The 21,507-nt window shown below is 45.5% G+C and overlaps 1 protein-coding gene across 6 annotated transcripts in view; it reads left to right on the plus strand.

Moving 5' to 3' along the window:
• WWP1 (WW domain containing E3 ubiquitin protein ligase 1) overlaps positions 1-21,507 on the plus strand; it is a 398,863-nt gene that overhangs the window by 173,476 nt on the left and 203,880 nt on the right. For 5 of the 6 annotated variants that reach the window (XM_029591608.1, XM_029591609.1, XM_029591605.1 and 2 more), the window contains one exon: positions 6,038-6,133. The exons of the other annotated variant lie outside the window; for it this stretch is intronic. In XM_029591608.1, coding sequence (XP_029447468.1) covers positions 6,038-6,133 — 96 coding nt within the window. The remainder of the gene's footprint in view (positions 1-6,037; positions 6,134-21,507) is intronic. 6 annotated transcript variants of the gene reach the window in all.

The raw sequence follows: 21,507 nt of genomic DNA on the forward strand, positions 1-21,507 counted from the left end.
CTCAGCAGCAAACAGAGCAAGCTGTGTACTAGGGAAAGAGCACAGCCCAAACAGATACAACCAAAATCTAACCCTGCTTTTTGACTAAAATATCAAAAATTCTTCCCAGCTATATGGAAGTTCTCTGAATGAAAAAGAAATGTTTGAATATATTTTTCTGGCTTCTGGAAGTTTTAAAATATCTTTAAAAAAAAAAAAATTGAAGAATTTTCCATATTATTGGTAGTTTTTGTTGTCAGTACGTGCTAGCTATACAGATAGTCAAAATCAGCATAATAATAATTAATGACCAGCATCATTTAAAGCCTCCTGCAGGAACAAACTGTAACACCTTAGAAGTCTTTATTAACAATTCTGTATATTTTAATAAAAATGAAACAATGGTACAACATGGCTGTTATTTTTATAGTCTTCTTTTAATCTATCCACCGATTTAGCAATTTACACTTTCATATTTATTTTTGTATTTGTGCATCACCAGACCTTGTTCATCTTTTGAAAAACAAAAATGTTAAATGGGTTAAAACACTTTAACAGAGTTTTATATGCTGATGTATATTATATGCTATATTATAATAAATTTTAATTTATGGTATATCATGTATGTAAGGCTTATTGCAACATGTTTTGGGTGTGGGCTTTGTCTGCAGAAAGATGTGAGTAAACAAATGTAATAAGTGTGATTTTATGGGTTGCCGTAGAATTGCATGCTAACAAAATTAACAGGGTTTTGTTTATTGATAAGTTATTTGCTTTGAGAAAAAAAAGGGATAAAATCAGAGGGAGAGGTAAGTGGACTGGAGATGCTGCAGAGGTAACATTCATAACTCCTTGGGGGGGGGAAGAGTCAGTCTTGCACGATGACACCTAGTGGCTGCATTTAGCACCCATGATATTACAGGGTTCCGGAAGAAACCCTAGGTCTTGGACCCTGGCCAAGGGTTATCTCTCAAATGACTGTTGGGAAGGGATATAAACCACGGGATATATCCTTGGGTTGCTGCAAATGAAGGCTCATAGTGCCATTTCGCAGCCTTAGTTTCAGTCGAACTGGAAGTCCAAAGGAAGAGGAGGAAAATGCTAGGTAAAAAAAAAAAAGTGTGGAGAGGGTGAGAATGAAGTGATTGTTGGAGAGGGACCAGTGAATAGTGAACTCTGCTTGTATATTCACAAAACCTTCAATTTTTTCATGAGATTGTTCTATGAACCACCTCTCCAAGTTCCTTCTGAAAGCGGTATCTGTGTTCCACATTAATAAAGCTATTTAGCTGCTTGCATTCTTTCCAAGACCACATGCAAACAGAGGAGCATGGACCCTTCACTCCTTGGACTGTAAGAAAGTCCTATCATATGACCTAAATAGGGTTTGACCTCTCCATCAAGGTTCTCAACTGTTTGTGTCCTTTGATCCCAATAGATTGGGCTCTCCATAAACAGCAGGATGAAATACCCATCCGCCTTCCTGGAGAGTAGACTACCTTGCTAATGCTTAAGCTCTGGAAGAGCCTGAGGAGCTCACAAGGCAGCATGCACCCAAGGGAACACCAGTGCATACTTAGTAAAGTCTTTACTGGTTTCTGAGATCTGGATCTGTGTTGGCACTGTTAGAAAATGTCACCCATGCACAATGGCTAATTAATCCTTGCTGTGCTTGTATAGACACACTTTAGGAGAAAGCATTTCTTCCTGTCAAATGAGCTGGAGTTCTGATGGGCCTGTTGAGGACACTTCAGCAGGACTAGATATCAGCGAGGTCAATTTTTCTTCTAGATTGATTTGACCTTGCTATGCATGTGATTCATCTGACTCACCAGCACATGTGAGGTCTTCATTGGGCCCTCTGAGGCCAGTGAAACCAGCTCTGTCAGCCATTATCCCATCAAATCTCTGTAACACCCAAGATGTGAATGTCCCTTCAATGGTGTACAAATCTGGAAGTTCTAACGACGGGCCTCTTTGCATTTTCCTGCACATCAATACTTATTTCTACCAACAACTCCACCAGGGTGTGAGGAGTACACACTGGTGCTTTGTAGATCCAAGAGACTTGATCCCTAGCAGAGAACCACCTGCAGATCTATTTTCTGGATCTATGGGCCAATCATTATACTCTTAAGGACTTTCTCTCATCTTTCAGACAAGAAAATCTTGATCCAGATGGGCAACAAAATGATCTTGTTCTATATAAACAAGCAAGGAGGCATGGGCTCTTGATTCTATGAAGAGACCTTCCAAATCTGGTCATGGACAAATCTTCACATCGTCAATTTCCAGATGACCTACCTTCCAGGAATCCCCAGTTGAAGGACTGTCTCAGTAGAGTGCTGTTATTGCACAAGTGGTCCTTGGTTGCGGATGACTTGTTCAGAATCCTGGGAATGCTGGGATTTGATGTTTTCACCTCTGAGACCAACTGTAAAGTCTGAGGTTCTGCTTCATGCATCTGAGCAGTTACAGATCAGTTCCCGATGCTTATATGTTAGATTGAAGTGCTGGTCTATTCTAAACATACTCACCAATTGATCTCATTGCTGGGATTGTCCAGAATGTCCTGCTTAGACTCTCCAGTGTTTGCTGCTTTCACCTGTACTATGTATGCTGACACTTGCTTGTCTGCTGCCTTGTTTTTCCATTGTGCTCCTGCTACTGAGCAGCTCTCCTTGATCGTCCCGCACTGGGAGATCTTGGACCCACCCACTCGTGACATCGTCGCGGGACCCATTTAAAGACTGCGGCAACATCAGATGTAGTGGGCATCAGTAAGGAGCACACCTTTGTTCACATGGAGAGTGCACTAAGGTGCTTGCCGCTTTTTGCACCCCTTCATGTGCACCACAAAGATGTGCCAGTAGGGAGTGCACTTTTGTTGTGCTTACTAAGAGCACACAAGGGAGCGTGCCCATTTGTGTGTACTGAGAGTCATCAGATTTAAGACATCTTCTTTGCACAAATCCAGTTATGGGGCAGGGTTGTTATGGTGTCTTATCTGGGTATCACCACAATAAGCCAAAAAAACCCTCCAACTCAGGTTTCTCTGAGTATAAAGCCAGCTGTTACCACCATATCTCTGTTTCTGCTGAATACATGATCTGGTAAGAAAATTCCTGTCATTTATGATTTGCTTTATGCCAGTTCTTCTGATTGCTTCTGCCTCATAGAATCATGGTTAATTGCTTCTGGTATTGTCCTGTTGAAGCAGATTTCTCCTCAAGATTACATATTTTCCCAGCCATGCCCACATAGATGTGACAATGGATTAATGATCATTGTTAAATGAACATTTAATGATCCCTTGCTTTAAATGTACTCAATTGTGTATTATGCCATCCACCATTTGAAATATTGCTAGTAACATCTACTGTTGTGACTTTTGCTTATTCTATTGTCCACCAGGCTACCTCTTCAAACAGTGTCTCTCCAGTGATAGTTATTGCCACAAAATGAATTTTAGAGCAGATTATTGTTTTTGGCGATTTTAACATTCATGTTGATAAGGATCCCCCCCCCTCCCCCCCTGTTGCTGAAGCTTTCTTGACTGCAGTTTCTGGCTTAGGATGGCAACAGCAGATTTATGGTCTCATACATAGGCAAAGGCATGCATACCCTTGACTTGGTCTTCATGAGCTCTTCCTCCTTCACCCAGAAATCTATTCAGGTCAAACAGAAGATTCCTTGATCAGACCATTACTTATTAAATATCTTTTCTACTAATCCTAGATCAGTTATAACTAATAAGAAACCACGTCAGATGTTCAAACAAGGATATATTGAACCTAAGTTATTTAAAGGAGCCATATTCCGTAGCCTATCTGAACTTCCAAATTAGCAACATTGAGGAGGCAACTGATTTCTGGAATTCTTGTGTTTGAGACATACTTGATAAAAAAAAAAAAAAAATTGTCCCCTTGTAAATTTATCTTTATCATCTGGCGTTCTGCTTAATGCATTCAAACACGCATCCATTCGCCCCTTGCTAAAAAAAAAAAAAAAATCCATTTGCTGATCAACGTATATTAACTAATTATAGACCTATTACATTATTTAGCTAAAAGCAAGCAAACGTGAGAAGAAATGTCTTTCTAAAATAAATAATAAAAAGGAGAGGTTTTCTGACCTATGATTGCAACAACTGGCACTGAATTCAGTTGGTTACATTTTCAGCCAGTGCTGAGGTCTTTCCTCTCAAGTGATAAAAACTAATATAAAAATAAAATATAAATAAGAGAATTATAGAATATCAATGACACATTTTTTGTTGTTTGCTGTTAATATATGGATCTGCACTAGCCATTGTTTGTATTGGATTCTATCACAATGTATCACCAATAGGTTGAAGGAGCACTGATCTCTATCTACCCATTAGTATCGAAGTTCATGAAAGAGCTGAGGCATTCCAAACCAACGGTCAATAAACCTCCAATGCTTTGGGATCTTGGTGTAGTTCTAGTGCAATTAAAAAAAAACCTCCCTTTGAATATATTGAGTTAGTAGACTTAGTTTCTCACCTGGAAGGTTTTTCTTGTTGCCATCATGTTGGCACAAAGAGTGAGTGAAGAACAGCCTCTGGCTTCATATTCACCATATCTGCAGTTTCTTTATATAATAGGGTTGTTCTGGATAAGCACGTTAAATTCCTTCCAAAAGTGGTGTCTGCTTTCCACATCAAGCAAGCTATTTTGCTGCCAACATTTTTTTTTTCAAGATTGCATGCACACAAAGGAGAACAGGCTCATCGTTACCTGGACAATAAGAGAACCCTAGCCTATTATCTAAAGAGGATTTAACCTCATAATCAAACTTCTTAGCTGTTCATGTTCTTTGATCCCAATAGATTGGGAAAGGCCAAGCAAACTGTCTAAATGGTTATTGAACTGTATGGCGGACTTAAGGTGGCTTATGGATTACAGATTCGATCAAGGCTCATCAAGTGAAAGCCATGGTGATTCAAGTGGCTCATCTCAGAAATACTTACTTTGAAGACATATGCAAAGCTGTTATTTGGTAGTCTGTTTACATCATTACATCTCATTGCTTTCTGGACAGCATGTCATAGAGGATCAGTAACTTTGGACACGCAGTTCTGCACAGCCTGTTCACTCAGTAGTCCACTCTCCGCCTGGTGGGGCAGAGTTGTCTTAATTGGTCCACAATTACTCCTCAACTTGGAACTCCCCACACGTAATATCTAATTCTTGCCTGCTTGTTGACGAAGAAACAAGGTTCTACATAGACAGCAGGATGAATCAGCCAGACTTAATAACCACTCACCTCCTTGGAGAGTTGACTATCTCGCTAAAGCTTAAACTCTGGAAGAGATTACAGGGCTTACGAGGCATTGTGTGTACATTGGAACTCCCATGCATGCTCTTTAAGACTTTTACTGAGCTCTAAGAACTGTCTTTGTTAGCACTATTGGATGACCTCACCCACGTGTTATGGCTGATTTCATCCTGCTGTCTATGGAGAATATTTTTATGTAGGTAAGCAAACATGTTTTTCTCCATTTTCTCCTCATTATATTAATAAGTATAATCTGTGATCTTGTCTCTTGAAATCAAGATAGATCAATTTACAGTTTTCCTCTTATTTGCAGAGTTTATTACACGTTTTTCTCAAGACTGCCATTTTTGTAATTCCATTTTTTGCTTTAAAATAAGCTTAGAATGTTTAGATATTTTTGAATCTCTTAATTAGATGTTGCTTTGTATACACTATCATAAGTGTACATATATTTGGTAAATGCATACACAGAAATTTTTACAATATATCTAGCATTATGTTCCTTCCCTTCCACTCACCTCACTTCCCCTTTCTTATTTGTTGAATATTTAATCCTTTTACATTATTATTAGCATGATGTAAGAATGAGACTTGAGTTGGCAAATTAATACTTTCAGAGAGGGAAGGACAACAGAAATCGTTAACCTTTTGCATAAACCTATGCATTAACCAGTCAATTTGAACAGCACCCATATATTTGATGCAGGCCTCACTGTCACTTCATAAGTAAACATTTTATGTTTTCTTTTGTTTAAAGATGGGAGCAGAGAAAGGATCCTCATGGCAGAACTTATTACGTTGATCATAACACACGGACTACAACATGGGAACGTCCACAGCCTTTACCTCCAGGGTAATGGAAAACTTTCCCTTCCTATATTTACATTTTCTCTTCATATTTTTCATACTAAACATAGATCAGTGTTTTCTTTCCCACCAGTTTTCTCTTCCTCCTTTAGGGCTTCTAAGTTGATTGGACCTGACCCCTACTGGAGTTAAAGTACCAGAATCCATAATATCTGCCTTTCTTCTAGCTCAGCCAATGCTGTGTTAGTCCTCTGGCTGAGAGGCATGAAACATAGTTCCCTTCAGAATCCAACGCAAGTGCATTTTTAGCCATTCAGTGCTTGGACCTCTACCCTTTCAGGCCCTTTCTTCTCTGCCTCCTGGGGGTGGAAAGAAGGGGGACAGGCTATGGATGCTGTTTCTGACGTATTTTCAGCACTGTAGAAGATGAGTTCAAGAATCTAATTCTGATCTCCAACACTGCCACTAAGCCAGCAGGCCAGACCCAAGATATGTACTCTAATTATACATATAAGTAAAATGGGTAAGAAAGTAGAATCCTTACTATTTATGGTTACTGCATTTAGACATATAGAGGCCAATATTCAGTGAGCTGGCGAGTGGACAAGTTATCCGGCTGCGGATAACTTGTCTTGGATATTTAATAGGATAAATGTATCATTGAATATCTCTGATTAAAGATGTCCAGCTACAGTTAGCTGGATAACTTTAAACCTAACAGGCCAGGTTTTGAATATGTCTGATTAGATCATACGTTATCCAGCCTTGTGTGGCCAAATAACCTGCTACTAAATCTGATATCTTAAAATGATACCTGTTTAAGAGGCACTCTCATGGTTAAAAAAAACCAAAACCATAGGCCGCCTGGCCTGATTTCCTTCCCCACCACCACCATCTGTCTTTAAAATCCCTGTTGCCAGACCCTCGAACCTTTCCAAAATGAAAGGATCTATAATAAGGCTGCTGGCCCTCCTGGCCCCCAGTCCCTTACTGGAGAATTACAAAAATTTAGGCTGCTTACCCCTTTGCACCCTCACCCCCCATGCTACCCACCCCTTCCTCCCCTTAAGCCCACTCATCCATCCAGTACCTCAATCACTGCCCTGTTCGCAAGCCTAGGATCACAGTAGGATGCCATCCTGGTGCTTCCAGCATAGCTCTGAACAGTCACACTGGAAGCATAAGCTATCAGCATAACTGTTCAGCCTAGTTGCTGATCCCAAAAAGTAGATCAATTTCTTTTTACTAACTCCCAGGGTTAAGCAATAGCTTTCTCAAGTCTACCTAGCTAATAATTATTTATGGACGTTTCCTCCAGGAACTTGTGCAAACTTTCTTTAAACCTTGCTTTGCTAGTTGCCTTGACCACATGCTCTGGCAGCATATTCAACAGCTTGTCTGTGCATTTCGTGAAAAAGTACTTTCTATGATTTGTTTTAAATCTGCTAGTGTTTAGTTTCATGGTGTGTCAGCTTGTTTTAGTAATAGAAAAAGGGTAAGTAATGTTCCGTGTTTGTTTCCATTCATGATTTTATTAACCTCTAACATATACCCTCTCAGTTGTCTCCTTTCTAAGCTGAAGAGCCTTAACATGTTTAGCCTTTCTTCATAAGAGCCATTCCATCTCCTTTATCATTTTTGTTGTCTTCCTCTGTACTTTTTCTAGTTCTGCTGTGTCTCTTTGGAAGCATTATGATATTCTCTGTTTTATTCTTCATTCTTCTCCAAATAATTACATTCTATTTGCTTTTTGACCACTGCTGTGCACTGAGCTGAGGATTTCAAAGTATTGGTCCACAAGGACGCTAAGGGCACTTGTCCATATTGAATTTCATCTTTTATTTAGATGTGCAGTCTCAATGTTGCTTCTTCATTTCTTCAGTCTGCTGCTGTTTTTTTTTTTATAATTAATATTTTATTGAAGTTTCATAAAGTAGAAAATACTGTGCAACAACCTATAAACCACCATAGCAACATGGAAATACAGCAATGTTCCCCCATTTCCCCCCACCCCAGAGTTGTCACCTGCAATGTCACATCACTACAGCTTCAATATATGTTAAAGCACTATATAAAAAGAAAGAGAGAGAAGAAAAGAAAAGGAATAAAGTCTCTGTCAATATTTAACAAGCTTACCCCTAGTACACAGAAGGTATTAAATATGTCCCCTGACGGATATACTTCCACATCAAAAAACTGAAAGCAGTTAAACTAATACATCAAAAGTTTGGAGTTCACAAACACCCCTCAGGAATAAAAATTTATAAAAGAATTCCACACAGAATAGAAAGAAGACATACAATTATTCTTGGCAGCAGTTAGGGATGCTAAATCACAATGGTGATGCAATTTTTCCAGACCACTTGAGAAAGGAGGTACCGTCTCGGTTTTCCAATTAACAGCAATAACACTTCTGGCTGTGATAAATACCTGTATACAAAACTTCTGTTGATGCTTGTTCAGCCCCTGGATAAGGGAGATTGTGTAATACAGATTCAACTGAAGGGGGAACAGGTAAAACCCAGGACCTTGCCCATCCAATCAAACACTGCGTGCATTAATTGGTTATCATCTAGTCTATGGAGTTCTGTCTTAGCCACTAACAGTTTATGGTAAACATTCTGAGATTGAATGTGCATGTGTTGTTGAGATAGCAGCTCAATCTTGGTTAATAGGGCAGATCTTACTTTCTCTCTTTCCCGTTTACACGAAGCAGCTTATGAGATAAGACCTCTAACTACGGCCTTGGAGAATTCCCAGACCGCTCCAGGCAAAACGGAAGCTTGAGTTTAATTGAGAATATTCCCATAATATTCCCAAGGTCAGGACAAAAGCATCGTCTCTAAGCAAAGACTCATTCAGGCGCCAATAACGCAGGCCACTGTCCTCTGCAAAGAAGTACCGTATTTCCACGCATATAACCCGCGGGTAATGTGCGTTTTTACCTACCCCGCATGCCCCCGCGGGGTATAAACGTGGGCGGGTTATCCAGAAAAAATTTTACAACCAATAAAGTTTCCCGACTCTGAATAGGCTGCAGCTGAGAGGAGTCCGTCCTATCCCTGCGCCCGGCCGCTTCCTGATTGGTCGCGTGTTAAATCTAGGCCGCAGGCGGGTGGGCGCTTGTTCCAGGCGGCGGCGGGGCGGGTGGACGCGCGTTAGTTCGAGACGGCCGGCGGGTGGTCGCGTGTTAAATCTAGGCCGGGTCGCACAGGCGCGCATTCATTCACTGCCGGTGGGGGCAGCCCCCACCGGCAGTGAATGAATGCGCGCCGAAAGCAGCTTGTTCCAGGCGGCGGTGGCGGGTGGACGCGCGTTAGTTCGAGGCGGGTGGTCGCGTGTTAAATCTAGGCCGGGTCGCTCAAGGCAATCTAGGCCGGGTCGCTCAAGGCAGTCACATGCCGTGACGTCACGGCATGTGACTGCCTTGAGCATCGAATCGCAGGGGTCGCATTCATTCACTGCCGGTGGGGGCTGGGGCAGCCCCCACCGGCAGTGAATGAATTCATTCATCCAGGCGGAGGAGCCGGCTGCTTTCAGCTGCCGCTGCCGGCTGCTTTCGGCGCTCAAGGCAGTAGCGGCGAAAGCAGCCGGCTCCTCCGCCTGGATGAATGAATGCGACCCCTGCGATTCGATGCTCAAGGCAGTCACATGCCGTGACGTCACGGCATGTGACTGCCTTGAGCGACCCGGCCTAGATTGCCTTGAGCGACCCGGCCTAGATTTAACACGCGACCACCCGCCTCGAACTAACGCGCGTCCACCCGCCACCGCCGCCTGGAACAAGCTGCTTTCGGCGCGCATTCATTCACTGCCGGTGGGGGCTGCCCCCACCGGCAGTGAATGAATGCGCGCCTGTGCGACCCGGCCTAGATTTAACACGCGACCACCCGCCGGCCGTCTCGAACTAACGCGCGTCCACCCGCCCCCGCCTGGAACAAGCGCCCACCCGCCCGCGGCCTAGATTTAACACGCGACCACCCGGCTCCCGCCGCCCGCCTGGACCCACGCGGCCCTCCGACAGGTATTTAAAAATTTATTTTTTTTTTGAATTGCGGGTTATATGAGGAGGCGGGGTATATTAAAACTTTTTTTCATAAATCTTGAAAACCTGCGGGTTATGTGTGTGGGCGGGTTATATACGTGGGCGGGTTATTGTCGTGGAAATACGGTAAAGGTCCAGCTACACAGGGGTGTGGTCTGACCAAGTGATGGGACCTACTCCTGCTGTGTTGATCCGGGATAGCAATGTTTTATCAGCAAGAAAAAAATCTATGTGGGAATAGGTATCATGGAGGAGAATAGAAAGTATAGGATTGTAATGTTGGGAATTATTACCTCTAAACATCTATTAAGCTCCAGTCCTCCATGATAGATAGGAGAATCTTTCTAGATCCTGGTAAGACCTTAGCATGAGTGTTGGAGCAATCAAGACCAGGGTGTGGCGAAAAATTAAAATCACCTCTTAAGATGATAAACCCTTCCCCATAAGAATTGAGTAACCCACTGATCCAAGACAAAAAATGACCCTGGTTCTAGTTAGGGGCATCTAATGATATGAGAGTAAAAAATATCACTCCCTATCCATATCTTCACTAATATATACCGACCTCCCAGATCTAATATCTGCAGTAAAAGCTCATGCACTAGATGGGAGGAGATAAGGATACCGGTTCCCGCATATCTGGCATCTTTCCCACTAGCTGCCAAGAATTTGTGTGGATACTCTTTAATAGATAGCAGATGTTCATGTCTTTTATGGAGATGCATCTCTTGGATGAAAGCAATTGAGATTTTCTGCAAGACCAACGCACTGTGAACCAAAAAGCGCTTTCTGTAGGTGTTAAGGCCTTTGACATTAAGCAAGAGTATACGAGTCATCCTGAGAGTGTTGAGACTGATAAAAAATGAAGAGACACGTATGTAAGTATGGACAAGAGGTTATTCCGCAAGAGAGAAAAGGAAAATTTGAGATATACCCCATTTTGTTGCTGCAGTGATACAAAAAGATAGTGAATGACAAAAACTGATTCCCAACAAATTCCCCCCCAATATGATTCGCACCACCCAGACTGCGATTCCCACCCCATATAGGGCAGCTCTGTGGGTAGGAAATGTCACATCACTACAGCTTCAATATATGTTAAAGCACTCAGTCCGAGCCTCCCTCCACCTAAGAGAATATCTATAGAAAAGTAGAGCAAATGAAAACCAAAGCCCAATTCAACCCTCAAGGTGCCTAAAAATCATAACTTGCAAGGCAGTCCTGGAATTCTAGCATAATAACATCCAAGATGACTTGAGAATGGGAAGACAATCAATACCGCTCTGCCCAATTAAGTAAATGGGCATAATTACTCAAGTCCAGCAAAAGAATAGGGCGGAGAAACTTCAGCCCTGGTCCGAGTGCTGCTCCCTGTTCGTCCAATTGATGTAGTAATCGTCGACCCCTAGGCCGACACTGTGCCATCTTGGAGTCGGGTCCACGGTTATCACGGCCGAGGCTGTAGATGGAATGGAAAATTCCACCTCCAACCCTGCTTGTTTAAAAGCTACTGCTGATTCAGAAGGAGTCTTAACCCGGTATGAAACCCCTTTGTATTGAACAAGTAGGGCAAATGGAAGCGCCCATCAGTACCGAATATTTTTGCGGCGTAAAGCACTGGTGACTTCTCTTGCTATGATACAAACCAACACTAACCTTTGAGACTTTGTCTGCTAGCAAGAACCATGTCCATGCCCCCGACCTACCAGTTGGGCTTGGACTGAATATTCCTATGGATATGGTTATTTAGATTTTTGTATTCCACTTTTCAGCACTTCAAAGTGTACATCAAAGTGGATTACATTCAGGTACTATAGGTATTTCCCTATCCCCACAGGACTTACAACTAATTTTGTACCTGAGGCAACGGAGGGTAACGTGACTTACCCAAGGTTACAAGGAGCAACAGGTTATGAATCTGAAGACTTCTCTGATTAGGAATCATCAGTTCTCCCTGGCGACCCATCTCCTCCACAGGAAAGGAGAAGGTCTCTGCCTGAGATCCTGTCCTTTGCTAATTTTGTTCAGAGAATGGCAGAATCCATTCATTTTCCTTCGCAGAAAGAGAATGAATCCAAAAAATAAAATGTTTGACATTCTCCAATAAAACCTCCTAAGGAAATTGTAGCAGTCCTTGTTCATGAGATCCTTCAGGAAGTGCAGATGAGAATGTGGCAGAACCCTCACTCTGTTTCTCCCATCAACAAGAAGGTGGACATGATATATCAAAACCAGTAGGCTCCAGGATTCATAAAGCAGCAGCTACCATACCAATCTGTATTGGTTGAATCTGCTCTGAAAAGCCCAAAAGGTCCCGGACCAAATCCTCGGTGCCCCTGGGCAAGGATTCTTGCATCTTGGACTCTTAGGAGTTTCAGGAAGCTGTACTCAGTGCTCACTAGCATCCTGCCAGCCTTTTATGGGCCAGTATTTGTGGAGCTTTCTGAAGAAAATAAGGGAAGCAGCAGAGTGACTCCTTCAAGAACAGCGTGAAGACTTCCAGTCACTGATGGAAAAGAGTATGGAAAACCAACCTTTGATGTCTTCGAGATGGTATTGAGTCTCTGCAATGGGGATTGATGCCCGCAAACTCATCTGGTTGCGTGTCTCAGACTTCTGACCAGATGTTCAGAGAAAACTTACTGATATGGTTTGCAGTGGAGAGAATTTATTTGGTGATAAGATCAAAGAAGCCGTGCTTCAAATCAAGGACCACTTTGCAATGCTTCAGACTCTCCACTGTTGCTCCAGACCCACCTTCCTTAGCCAGGAGATTCCCAAGTGGAGAGCCAAAGAGATATTTCTATCAGCCAAGGAGATTATTTCCTTCACCCCTTCAGCAACAGAGGGCTCTCAATACACAACCAGAATACCAACCAAAACCTGGGATATGGATTTGACTGGATTGTAGAGATCATTGCCCAGATACCAGTACCCATGCCAGAAGACCTTATCAAAAGCAGTCAGAGGTTTTATATAAACTGCTGGCCCAGTGTAACTTCAGACACGTGGGTCCTCTGCATGATCAGGAAAGGGTACAGACTATATCTATCTGACATCCCTCCAAAAGGTCAACAGGGTAGGGGGAGGTATCTCAGCATTAAAAACTGCTGAAAAAGTTGCTGTCCTTCCTCCTGGAGACCAAATACAGTCCAGGGGAAAGAGGGCCAGGATTCTATGCCAAGTATTTCTTAATCCCAAAGAAACAGTCTCATCCTTTACCTGAAGACCTTTTACAAATTCCTAGAGAGGGAACAAGATGGCTTCCCTGAGTACCTTAATTCCCTTTCTAGAAAAATGTGATTGGCTGTGCTCTTTTGATCTAAAGAATGCCTACTCCTACAGAGAGAGATTTTTCAGTCCCAGGAAATCTCAGGTTTGTAGTAGGGGAATGCTAGCTGCTGAATCACTTGCTGTCCATCAGCTTAGTATCAGCACCATGTGTATTCACAAAATGTCTCTCAGTGGTAGAGATGGTGGTGGTGGTGGTGGTACTTCTGCACAAACTGTAGTTACATGTATTCCCCTACTTGGATGATGGATTGGTCAAAAGCACATCTCAAGAGGGTACTGCAGAATCGATGTGCAAAATCATCTGGGTATTGGAGTCACTAGGGTTCGTCATCAACCCCCAGTGTCCCACTTGAGTCCATCATCTTGATCAAAGTTTTTATAGGAGCACTGCTTGACCATGAGTCTGGCAAAAGTATTCCTCCTACAGCACAGGATTATCACATTGATATCTGCAATAGAGAAGAGTGAATTGAGTCAGCAGAGCAAGGGACATGCTGAAATTGTTGGGCCTCAGCATCAACAATGCATGTGACTCCTTTGGCACATCTTCACATGAAAAGAGCTGAGTGGATCTTCAGATCATTGTCTCATCAAGTCACTCAAAATCTTCGAGACAGCATATGCATCACTCTGCAACTGAAGGGCTCCGTGTCCTCCTGGCTGATCCATTTCAATTTGTGCAAGGATATACCCTTCCATGTTCTTCCATTTCAAATTGTCCTGATTACTGATGATTCCAACTTGGAGTGGGAAGCCAACGAAGAGGGGCTTTGCATGCAAGGCTTCTGGTCAGCACAGAAAAAGCTTCATCGGATGAATTTACTAGGGCTAAAGATGATTCGGTACACACTAAACCAGAGGTGACCAACTCCAGTCCTCAAGAGCCATAAACAGGCCAGGTTTTCAGGATATCCCAAATTAATAAGCATGAAGTAAATTTACATTCACTGCCTCTATTATATGCAAATCTGTCTCATGAGGATATCCTGAATGTCAGGCCTGTTTGTAGCTCTTTAGGTCTGGCACTAAAGGCTTTTAGAGATTGGCTGGCCAGCACAGTGCTTCTGGTCCAGACAGACAATCAAGTGGTCATGTTTTACATCAACAATGGGGAGGAACAGAATTGTACCTTCTGCATTGGGAAACTGTCCATATGTGGAATTAGGCCATTTCTCAAGGAATGGTTCTCAGGGTCATGAATCTGGCAGCTGAGGAGAATATTCTGGCAAACAGAATGAGCAGGGTCTTGGAACCTCATGAATGGGCCGTGGATTGAGGGATAGCAAACCAGGTTATTTTATAAGTGGGGCATCATGTTTGTGTCTCTTCAGAACAGAAAGCTAAGAACACAAATACCATGCTGGGTCTGATCAAAGTACATCTAGTCCAGTATCTTGTTTCCAACAGTGATCAATTCAGGTTGCAAGTACCTGGCAGATCCCATAAAGTAGGTCTGTTTCCTCTTAACTCACTCACAGGGAGTTGCACCAAAAGATATGCCATATTGAAACATAAAATATGCCATACTGGGTTAGACCAAGGGTCCATCAAGCCCAGTATCCTGTCTCCAACAGTAGCCAATCCGTCACAACTACCTGGCAAATACCCAGACATTAAATAGATCTCATACTACAGTCGGGTTTGTTGCAGTTTCCACTTCCGTTTTTGTCTGCATGTTTCTATTTCTACTTTATGGTCTATTTTTGGTTTGTATTTGATGAGGGTCCATGTGTGAAGTGGCCAACTATCAACTCATGAGCTTTATTAACTGACTGTGGCACCAGTGAGTCTCCTGGAGTGTGTGGGTGCCAAGAAGAGTGGGAGTGGGAAAGGGAGAAGACTGCTGCAGGCTCTAGAAGAGCTGGTAGCAAGAACTTTATATAATGTAGCAGTACTGGGGCAGGGGCACTCACGGAGTGAGCCAAGAGCACAGCAGCAGAATGTGTGAATGTCAGAGGGAATGTGTGTTAGAAAGTGAGAGTGCGTGTCAGTTGTCATTTTCTTGAGTGTGTGGATGGCATGATAGCTCTCTGCTTCTGCTTCGCTAAATTTCTTTAGTTTGCTTGGTTAATAATGTTAACATTTTCCTCCAGAAACTTGTCCAGACCTCTTTTAAACTCCACTATGCTACTCGCTGTGACCATGTCCTCTGGCAACAGATTCCACAGCACGATTGTGGGCTGAGTGAAAAAGTGCTTCTACAGTTTGTTTTAAATCTGGTTATTCCTTGGAGTTTTCTTGTTTTAATATTTTTTGAAAGGGTAAATAACTATCCTTTACCCATTCTCTTGTTTCCAACAGATGAGTTGCTGGCTCTGATTTTTCAGACATTGAAAATGCTGAGAGTAACTGTGGCTGAATCTGTCTGAACCAAAGAAAGATCTTATTTTGACTTCTTTATGTAAAGCCTCATGTTTTTTCCCTATAATGGAGGCCATTCAAGAATTAATTGATCTTGTGGGGTGCCCCTGAAGGGAATTTTAAAGGGGGATGAGTCTTGGAAGGACTGTAACTCCGCTGGAGCCAGCTGCGAGAGAGTGGTTGTGCTTTCTGAATGTGGATATGCTTATGTGTGCTGGCACCAAGCAAACTGCTATTCCCTGTACGTACCAGGATCAGTCCAGACGGTGGGTTATGTCCCCTGTCCAGCAGATGGAGTCAGAACAGAAGACTTCTGGGGGAGGTCCTATATGACCTCACCACTCTGGTCTCTATCTTCAGTATCGTTCTGACTCCAGCAGATGTGAGCAGGGAACCCAGAGTTCCCCACTGTGGTAGCTTAGTTTTCTAGGCTCTTTTCTTTTAAAGTATTAGGGATCAAGTAAAGAGAGTGTTTTAATATTAATAAAAGGATAGAATTTACATTTAAATTTAGAGAAGTTTTATTAGCAATGCTAGTACTCTGAAGGGTTGAAAATTTCCCCTTCACCGGAGCTTGCTGACAGGCCTGCCTTCTCTCCTCCTTTACATTCTCTTTCCCTCTCGTGGGTATAGGTGCTGGGGTAAGTGTTTTTATTTTTACCTCAGGAGGTGTTTTTCTCACGTCTTTTAGGTCGAAGCTTTCATTTGGGGTGTACGCTGGTGGTGCCAACCCCCCCACCCCACGGACGTTATCGCTGACCCGTGGCCCCGCGACGGTTCAATTCCCCGGGGCCGCCAGCTACCGAGAGGGATAATTCCTCTGTGGTTCTTCGGGTTAGCGGGGGCTAGCTGGTTCCTCTGAGCACAGTCTTCAGCACGAGGTAGTTTGCTGCGCTCGCCGCCATTTTCTCCTCCCCCTCAGCGGGTCAGATGCCGCATTCAGCTGTTTGCAGTTCCTGCGGCCGGCAGGGAGAGAAGCTCTCTTCAGAAGGGAAGTGCTCAGGCTGCCTTCCCAAAGGGGAAGCCAGCCCTCCAGCGGGGGACATTGGGGGCGGTTCAGACCGCGCACCAAGGAAGCGGCAAGCCCCGTTCCCGCTGAGCGCGGGAACGGTGGCCATTTTGGAATCTAATTCTGAAGGGGAAATGTCTGAGGAGGACTCCCCGTTTACTTCAGAGCCGCTTCCCAGGATATCTTCGACCAAGTTAGAGACTGGACACCGGGAGGGGGAACCCCCGGGGGTCTCTACCGGGGGAGTGTCTTCCTTTTCCCCCAAATTTATCGTTTTGATGCACAAAGCTTTTCTGCACTACCAGGATGCACTGCTGGATCTCCCGGGTCCCACGCCTCCCAAGCTGGTTCGTTTGTCAGCTCCACTGGGGGGACCTTCCTCACAAGCCACAGCTCAACCTTTTGGAGTCAATCCTGGACCCTCCAAGAGCCATCCTCTGCCCCCTCGAGCCCTCTCTGAGAGTCAAGGGGGGGGGGTCCCTTCTGGGGATACTTTGGGGGATGATCCCACCTTAGCAGTCCCAATGGAAGGAGATGACCCGAGAGTTCTCCGCATTTTTCAACCTGAGGAATTAGAGGATCTTATTCCCCACATTCTGAAAGAGATGGACATCGACCCCCCCCCCCCCGGAAACGGTCGGACCGGACCCTAATGTCAGGAAGGGAGACCCTCTACTAGCGGGGCTTCGGCTTTTGGCTAAAGCCTTTCCTACTCATCCTTCCTTTCTCCAGCTCATTTCCTGGGAGTGGGATACCCCTGAGGCGACCCTCAGGGTCAGCAGGGCTATGGAGAAGCTCTTTCCCCTGCCACAAGATTTTTTGGACATTCTAAAAGTTCCTGCAGTGGATTCGGTGGTTTCGGCGGTTACAAAGCATACTACCATCCCCGTCACGGGTGGTACCGCCTTGAAAGATACTCAGGACAGAAAACTAGAAGTGTACCTCAAGAGAGTCTTTGAGGTTTCGGCATTGGGGATACGGGTGGCTATTTGTACGCCTTGGCACAGAGAGCGGGACTACGATGGGTCCAACAACTTCTCACTTCGCAGGAATTGCCAGAAGCGGAAGGCCAACAGGTGGATCGATTGGAGGCAGTCATGGCTTATGGGGCGGATTCCTTTTATGACCTCCTCAGGGTCCTTGCGCGCTCCATGGTGGCGGCGGTCTCGGCTCGGCGTCTCCTGTGGCTTCGGAATTGGTCGGCGGACGCCTCTTCTAAGACGCGTCTAGGGTCCCTTCCCTTCAAGGGTAGGTTCCTTTTCGGTGAGGATCTGGACCAAATTATCAAGTCTCTCAACGAGAACGCAGTTCATAAACTCCCTGAAGACCGTCCGAGGACTTCGAGGTCCTTCTCTTCCTCCGCTAGGTATCATGCCAGAAATCAGCGGAAGATACGGGCCACGCGTCAACAAACTCCTCGTAATCCATCATATCGTTCAGGTTCTTGGAACCGGTCCTTTCGCAGGCGCCGTTCCGGTAGGGAGGGACAGGGTCGGAGCTCAGCTAATTCCACCTCCCTCAAGACTACCCAATGATGCCAGGCGGACCCACGATCCGATCCCCAAGGTGGGGGGCCGGATTGCCCTCTTTTACAAAGAGTGGGTCCAGCTGACATCGGACCAGTGGGTCTTAGACATTCTAAAGCACGGCTACGCGTTGGATTTTGTCCATCTGCCCAGAAACAGGTTTCTCTTCTCTCCATGCGGTTCCCGTTCCAAACAAGTGGCAGTTCGTCACACTCTCGATCGGCTCTGCGCCCTCAGCAATAGTGCCGGTTCCCGCCTCCGAGTTGGGTCACGGTCATTACTCCATCTACTTTGTGGTACCGAAGAAGGAGGGCACTTTCCGTCCTATTCTGGACCTCAAGACGGTGAACAAGTTCCTCCGGGTTTCTCGTTTTCGTATGGAAACCCTTCGGTTCTGGCAGCGGTACATCGGGGCGAATTTTTGGCGTCATTGGATCTCACGGAAGCCTTCCTTCATATCCCTATCTGCAGGGAGCACCAGCGCTATCTCAGGTTCAAGATTCTGGGTCGTCATTTTCAGTTCCGCGCCCTGCCGTTCAGCCTGGCCACGGCGCCCCTGGTATTTACGAAAGTCATGGTTGTGGTGGTGGCGGCCTTGCACCGAGAAGGCATCCTAGTTCACCCTTACTTGGATGATTGGCTGATACGGGCGAAGTCCTGGAACCAAGGCCGTCGAGCAGTCAGCAGGGTACTTCGTCTGCTCCGGTCTCTCGGGTGGATTGTCAACTAAGCCAAAAGCCATCTCGTCCCCTCTCAGTCCTTGGAGTTTTTGGGGGTGCGTTTCGACACAAGGGAGGGCATGGTGTTCCTCAAGCAGGAAAGAGCACAGGCTCTCCGAGATCAAGTTCTGAGTTTCTCGTCCCTACTGGAACCCACGGCGTGGGATTACCTACAGCTACTGGGAACCATGGCCTCCACTATCGATCTTGTACCGTGGGCTTTCGCTCATCTGCGTCCTCTTCAAAAAGCCCTACTATCCCGATGGAAGCCAGCGTCGCGGGACTATCGGGTGCTCTTTCCAATACCGAGAAAAACCCTAGACAGCCTGCACTGGTGGCTGGACCCTGAAAACCTAGCCCGGGGATGCTCCTTGGAGGTCCCCGATTGGATTGTTGTCACCACAGATGCCAGCCTTGCCGGCTGGGGGGCTGTCTGTCAAGAGAGTTCACTCCACGGCCGGTGGACAATGGTACAGTCACGATGGCCCATCAATCGGTTGGAGACCAGAGCGGTTCGTCTAGCTCTGAAAGGGTTTCTTCCACGAGTGCATCACAGGGCGGTTCGGATTTTATCGGACAATGCGACTACGGTGTCCTACATCAATCGTCAGGGGGGCACGCGAAGTCTCCAAGTCTCCTTGGAAGCGGACAAGTTGATGAAATGGGCGGAACGTCACCTCTTGCGTCTCGCAGCCTCCCACATCACAGGCGTGGAAAACGTGCAGGCAGACTTCCTCAGTCGGCAGCGCTTGGATCCAGGGGCGTGGGAATTATCGGACGAAGCGATGAATCTGATAATCTCTCGCTGGGGGCGCCCTCACCTAGACCTCATGGCCACCGCAAGCAATGCAAAGGCCCCACGCTTCTTCAGCTGCAGAAGGGAACATGGAGCGGAAGGGGTCGACGCTCTAGTTCTTCCATGGCCAAGGCACGTTCTCCTCTACGTCTTTCCTCTGTGGCCTCTGGTGGGAAAGGTAGTCCGGAGGATAGAGATCCATCAAGGTCCGGTGATTCTGGTAGTGCCAGAATGGCCCCGTCGTCCCTGGTTTGCGGACCTTCTTCTCTTAGCCAAGGACAGACCGGTACGCCTCAGTCATCTTCCACGTCTACTTCGGCAGGGTCCCATATTTTTCGAGCAGGCAGATCGCTTCTGTCTAGCGGCTTGGCTTTTGAAAGGTGCAAACTGAGACAAGGTTACCAAGAAGAAGTCATTTTGACTCTACTGCGGGCGCGCAAGCAGTCTACTTCGGTAACTTATATCCTGGTCTGGAAGGTCTTCGAGACTTGGTGCGGGTCACACGATATTCAGCCCTCTAATGCGTCGGTTCCTCAGATTCTCTCGTTCCTACAGGAGGGGCTGGACTTGGGCCTCGCGTATAACTCGGTACGAGTTCAGGTGGCGGCTCTAGTTGCGTTCTTACATTCCGGGACGGACTCGCTTCTCTCTTCCCATCCGGATGTTGGCCGTTTTCTCAAGGGGGTCAAACATTTAAAACCTCCGCTACGTCCTCCTTGTCCATCTTGGAATCTGAACTTAGTCCTGAGGGCGCTTAGTGGTCCACCTTTTGAGCCCCTGCGTAACTCCTCTCTCAAGGATCTCACCTTCAAGACTATCTTCCTGGTGGCGATTAGTTCGGCGCGACGGATATCGGAGCTTCAGGCGCTATCCTGTCGAGAGCCCTACCTCCGTTTCTCCGCGGAAGGGGTGTCTTTGCGCACGGTTCCATCTTTTCTTCCTAAGGTGGTTTCGGCTTTTCATCTTAATCAGTCGGTAGATTTACCTTCCTTTGAGGCGAACGAGTCTAGGGAGCTGCGCAAGCTGGACGTAAAAAGGTGTTTGATGCAATATTTGCACGTTACGAATGAATTTCGTACATCTGACCACCTCTTCGTTCTTTGGTCGGGCCCCAGAAAAGGACAAATGGCATCCAAGTCTTCCATCGCCCGTTGGTTAAAAGGAACAATCGTGGCCTCATATATTGGTGTCGGTAAACAACCTCCCCTGGGGGTTAAGGCCCATTCCCTCCGCGCACAGGCGGCGTCCTGGGCGGAAAACTGCGCAGTCTCACCTCAGGAGATATGTAGAGCGGCGACTTGGAAGTCGCTCCATACCTTTGCGAGGCATTATCGCCTGGATGTCCAAGCGCCTCCAGGCGGTTCTTTCGGAGATAGAGTTATTCGAGCAGGGCTCTCCATAGTCCACCCATAGGAGGGAAGTTTGGGTACATCCCACCGTCTGGACTGATCCTGGTACGTACAGGGAAATGAAAATTATTCCTTACCTGCTAATTTTCGTTCCTGTAGTACCATGGATCAGTCCAGACACCCTCCCTATTTTTTTTTTTGGAGATATTATTGGGGTGGGTCACCTCTACTCTATTATCCTCTCCTGTCTTTTTCTGATCTTCCTGGTTTTTTTTTTGCCAGGGTCTGTTGTTTATCAGTTCTGTTTTTGGCAAGTTCCAT

The sequence above is a fragment of the Rhinatrema bivittatum genome, chromosome 2 (assembly GCF_901001135.1).
Source record: "Rhinatrema bivittatum chromosome 2, aRhiBiv1.1, whole genome shotgun sequence".
In the NCBI taxonomy this organism is placed as follows: Eukaryota; Metazoa; Chordata; class Amphibia; order Gymnophiona; family Rhinatrematidae; genus Rhinatrema; species Rhinatrema bivittatum.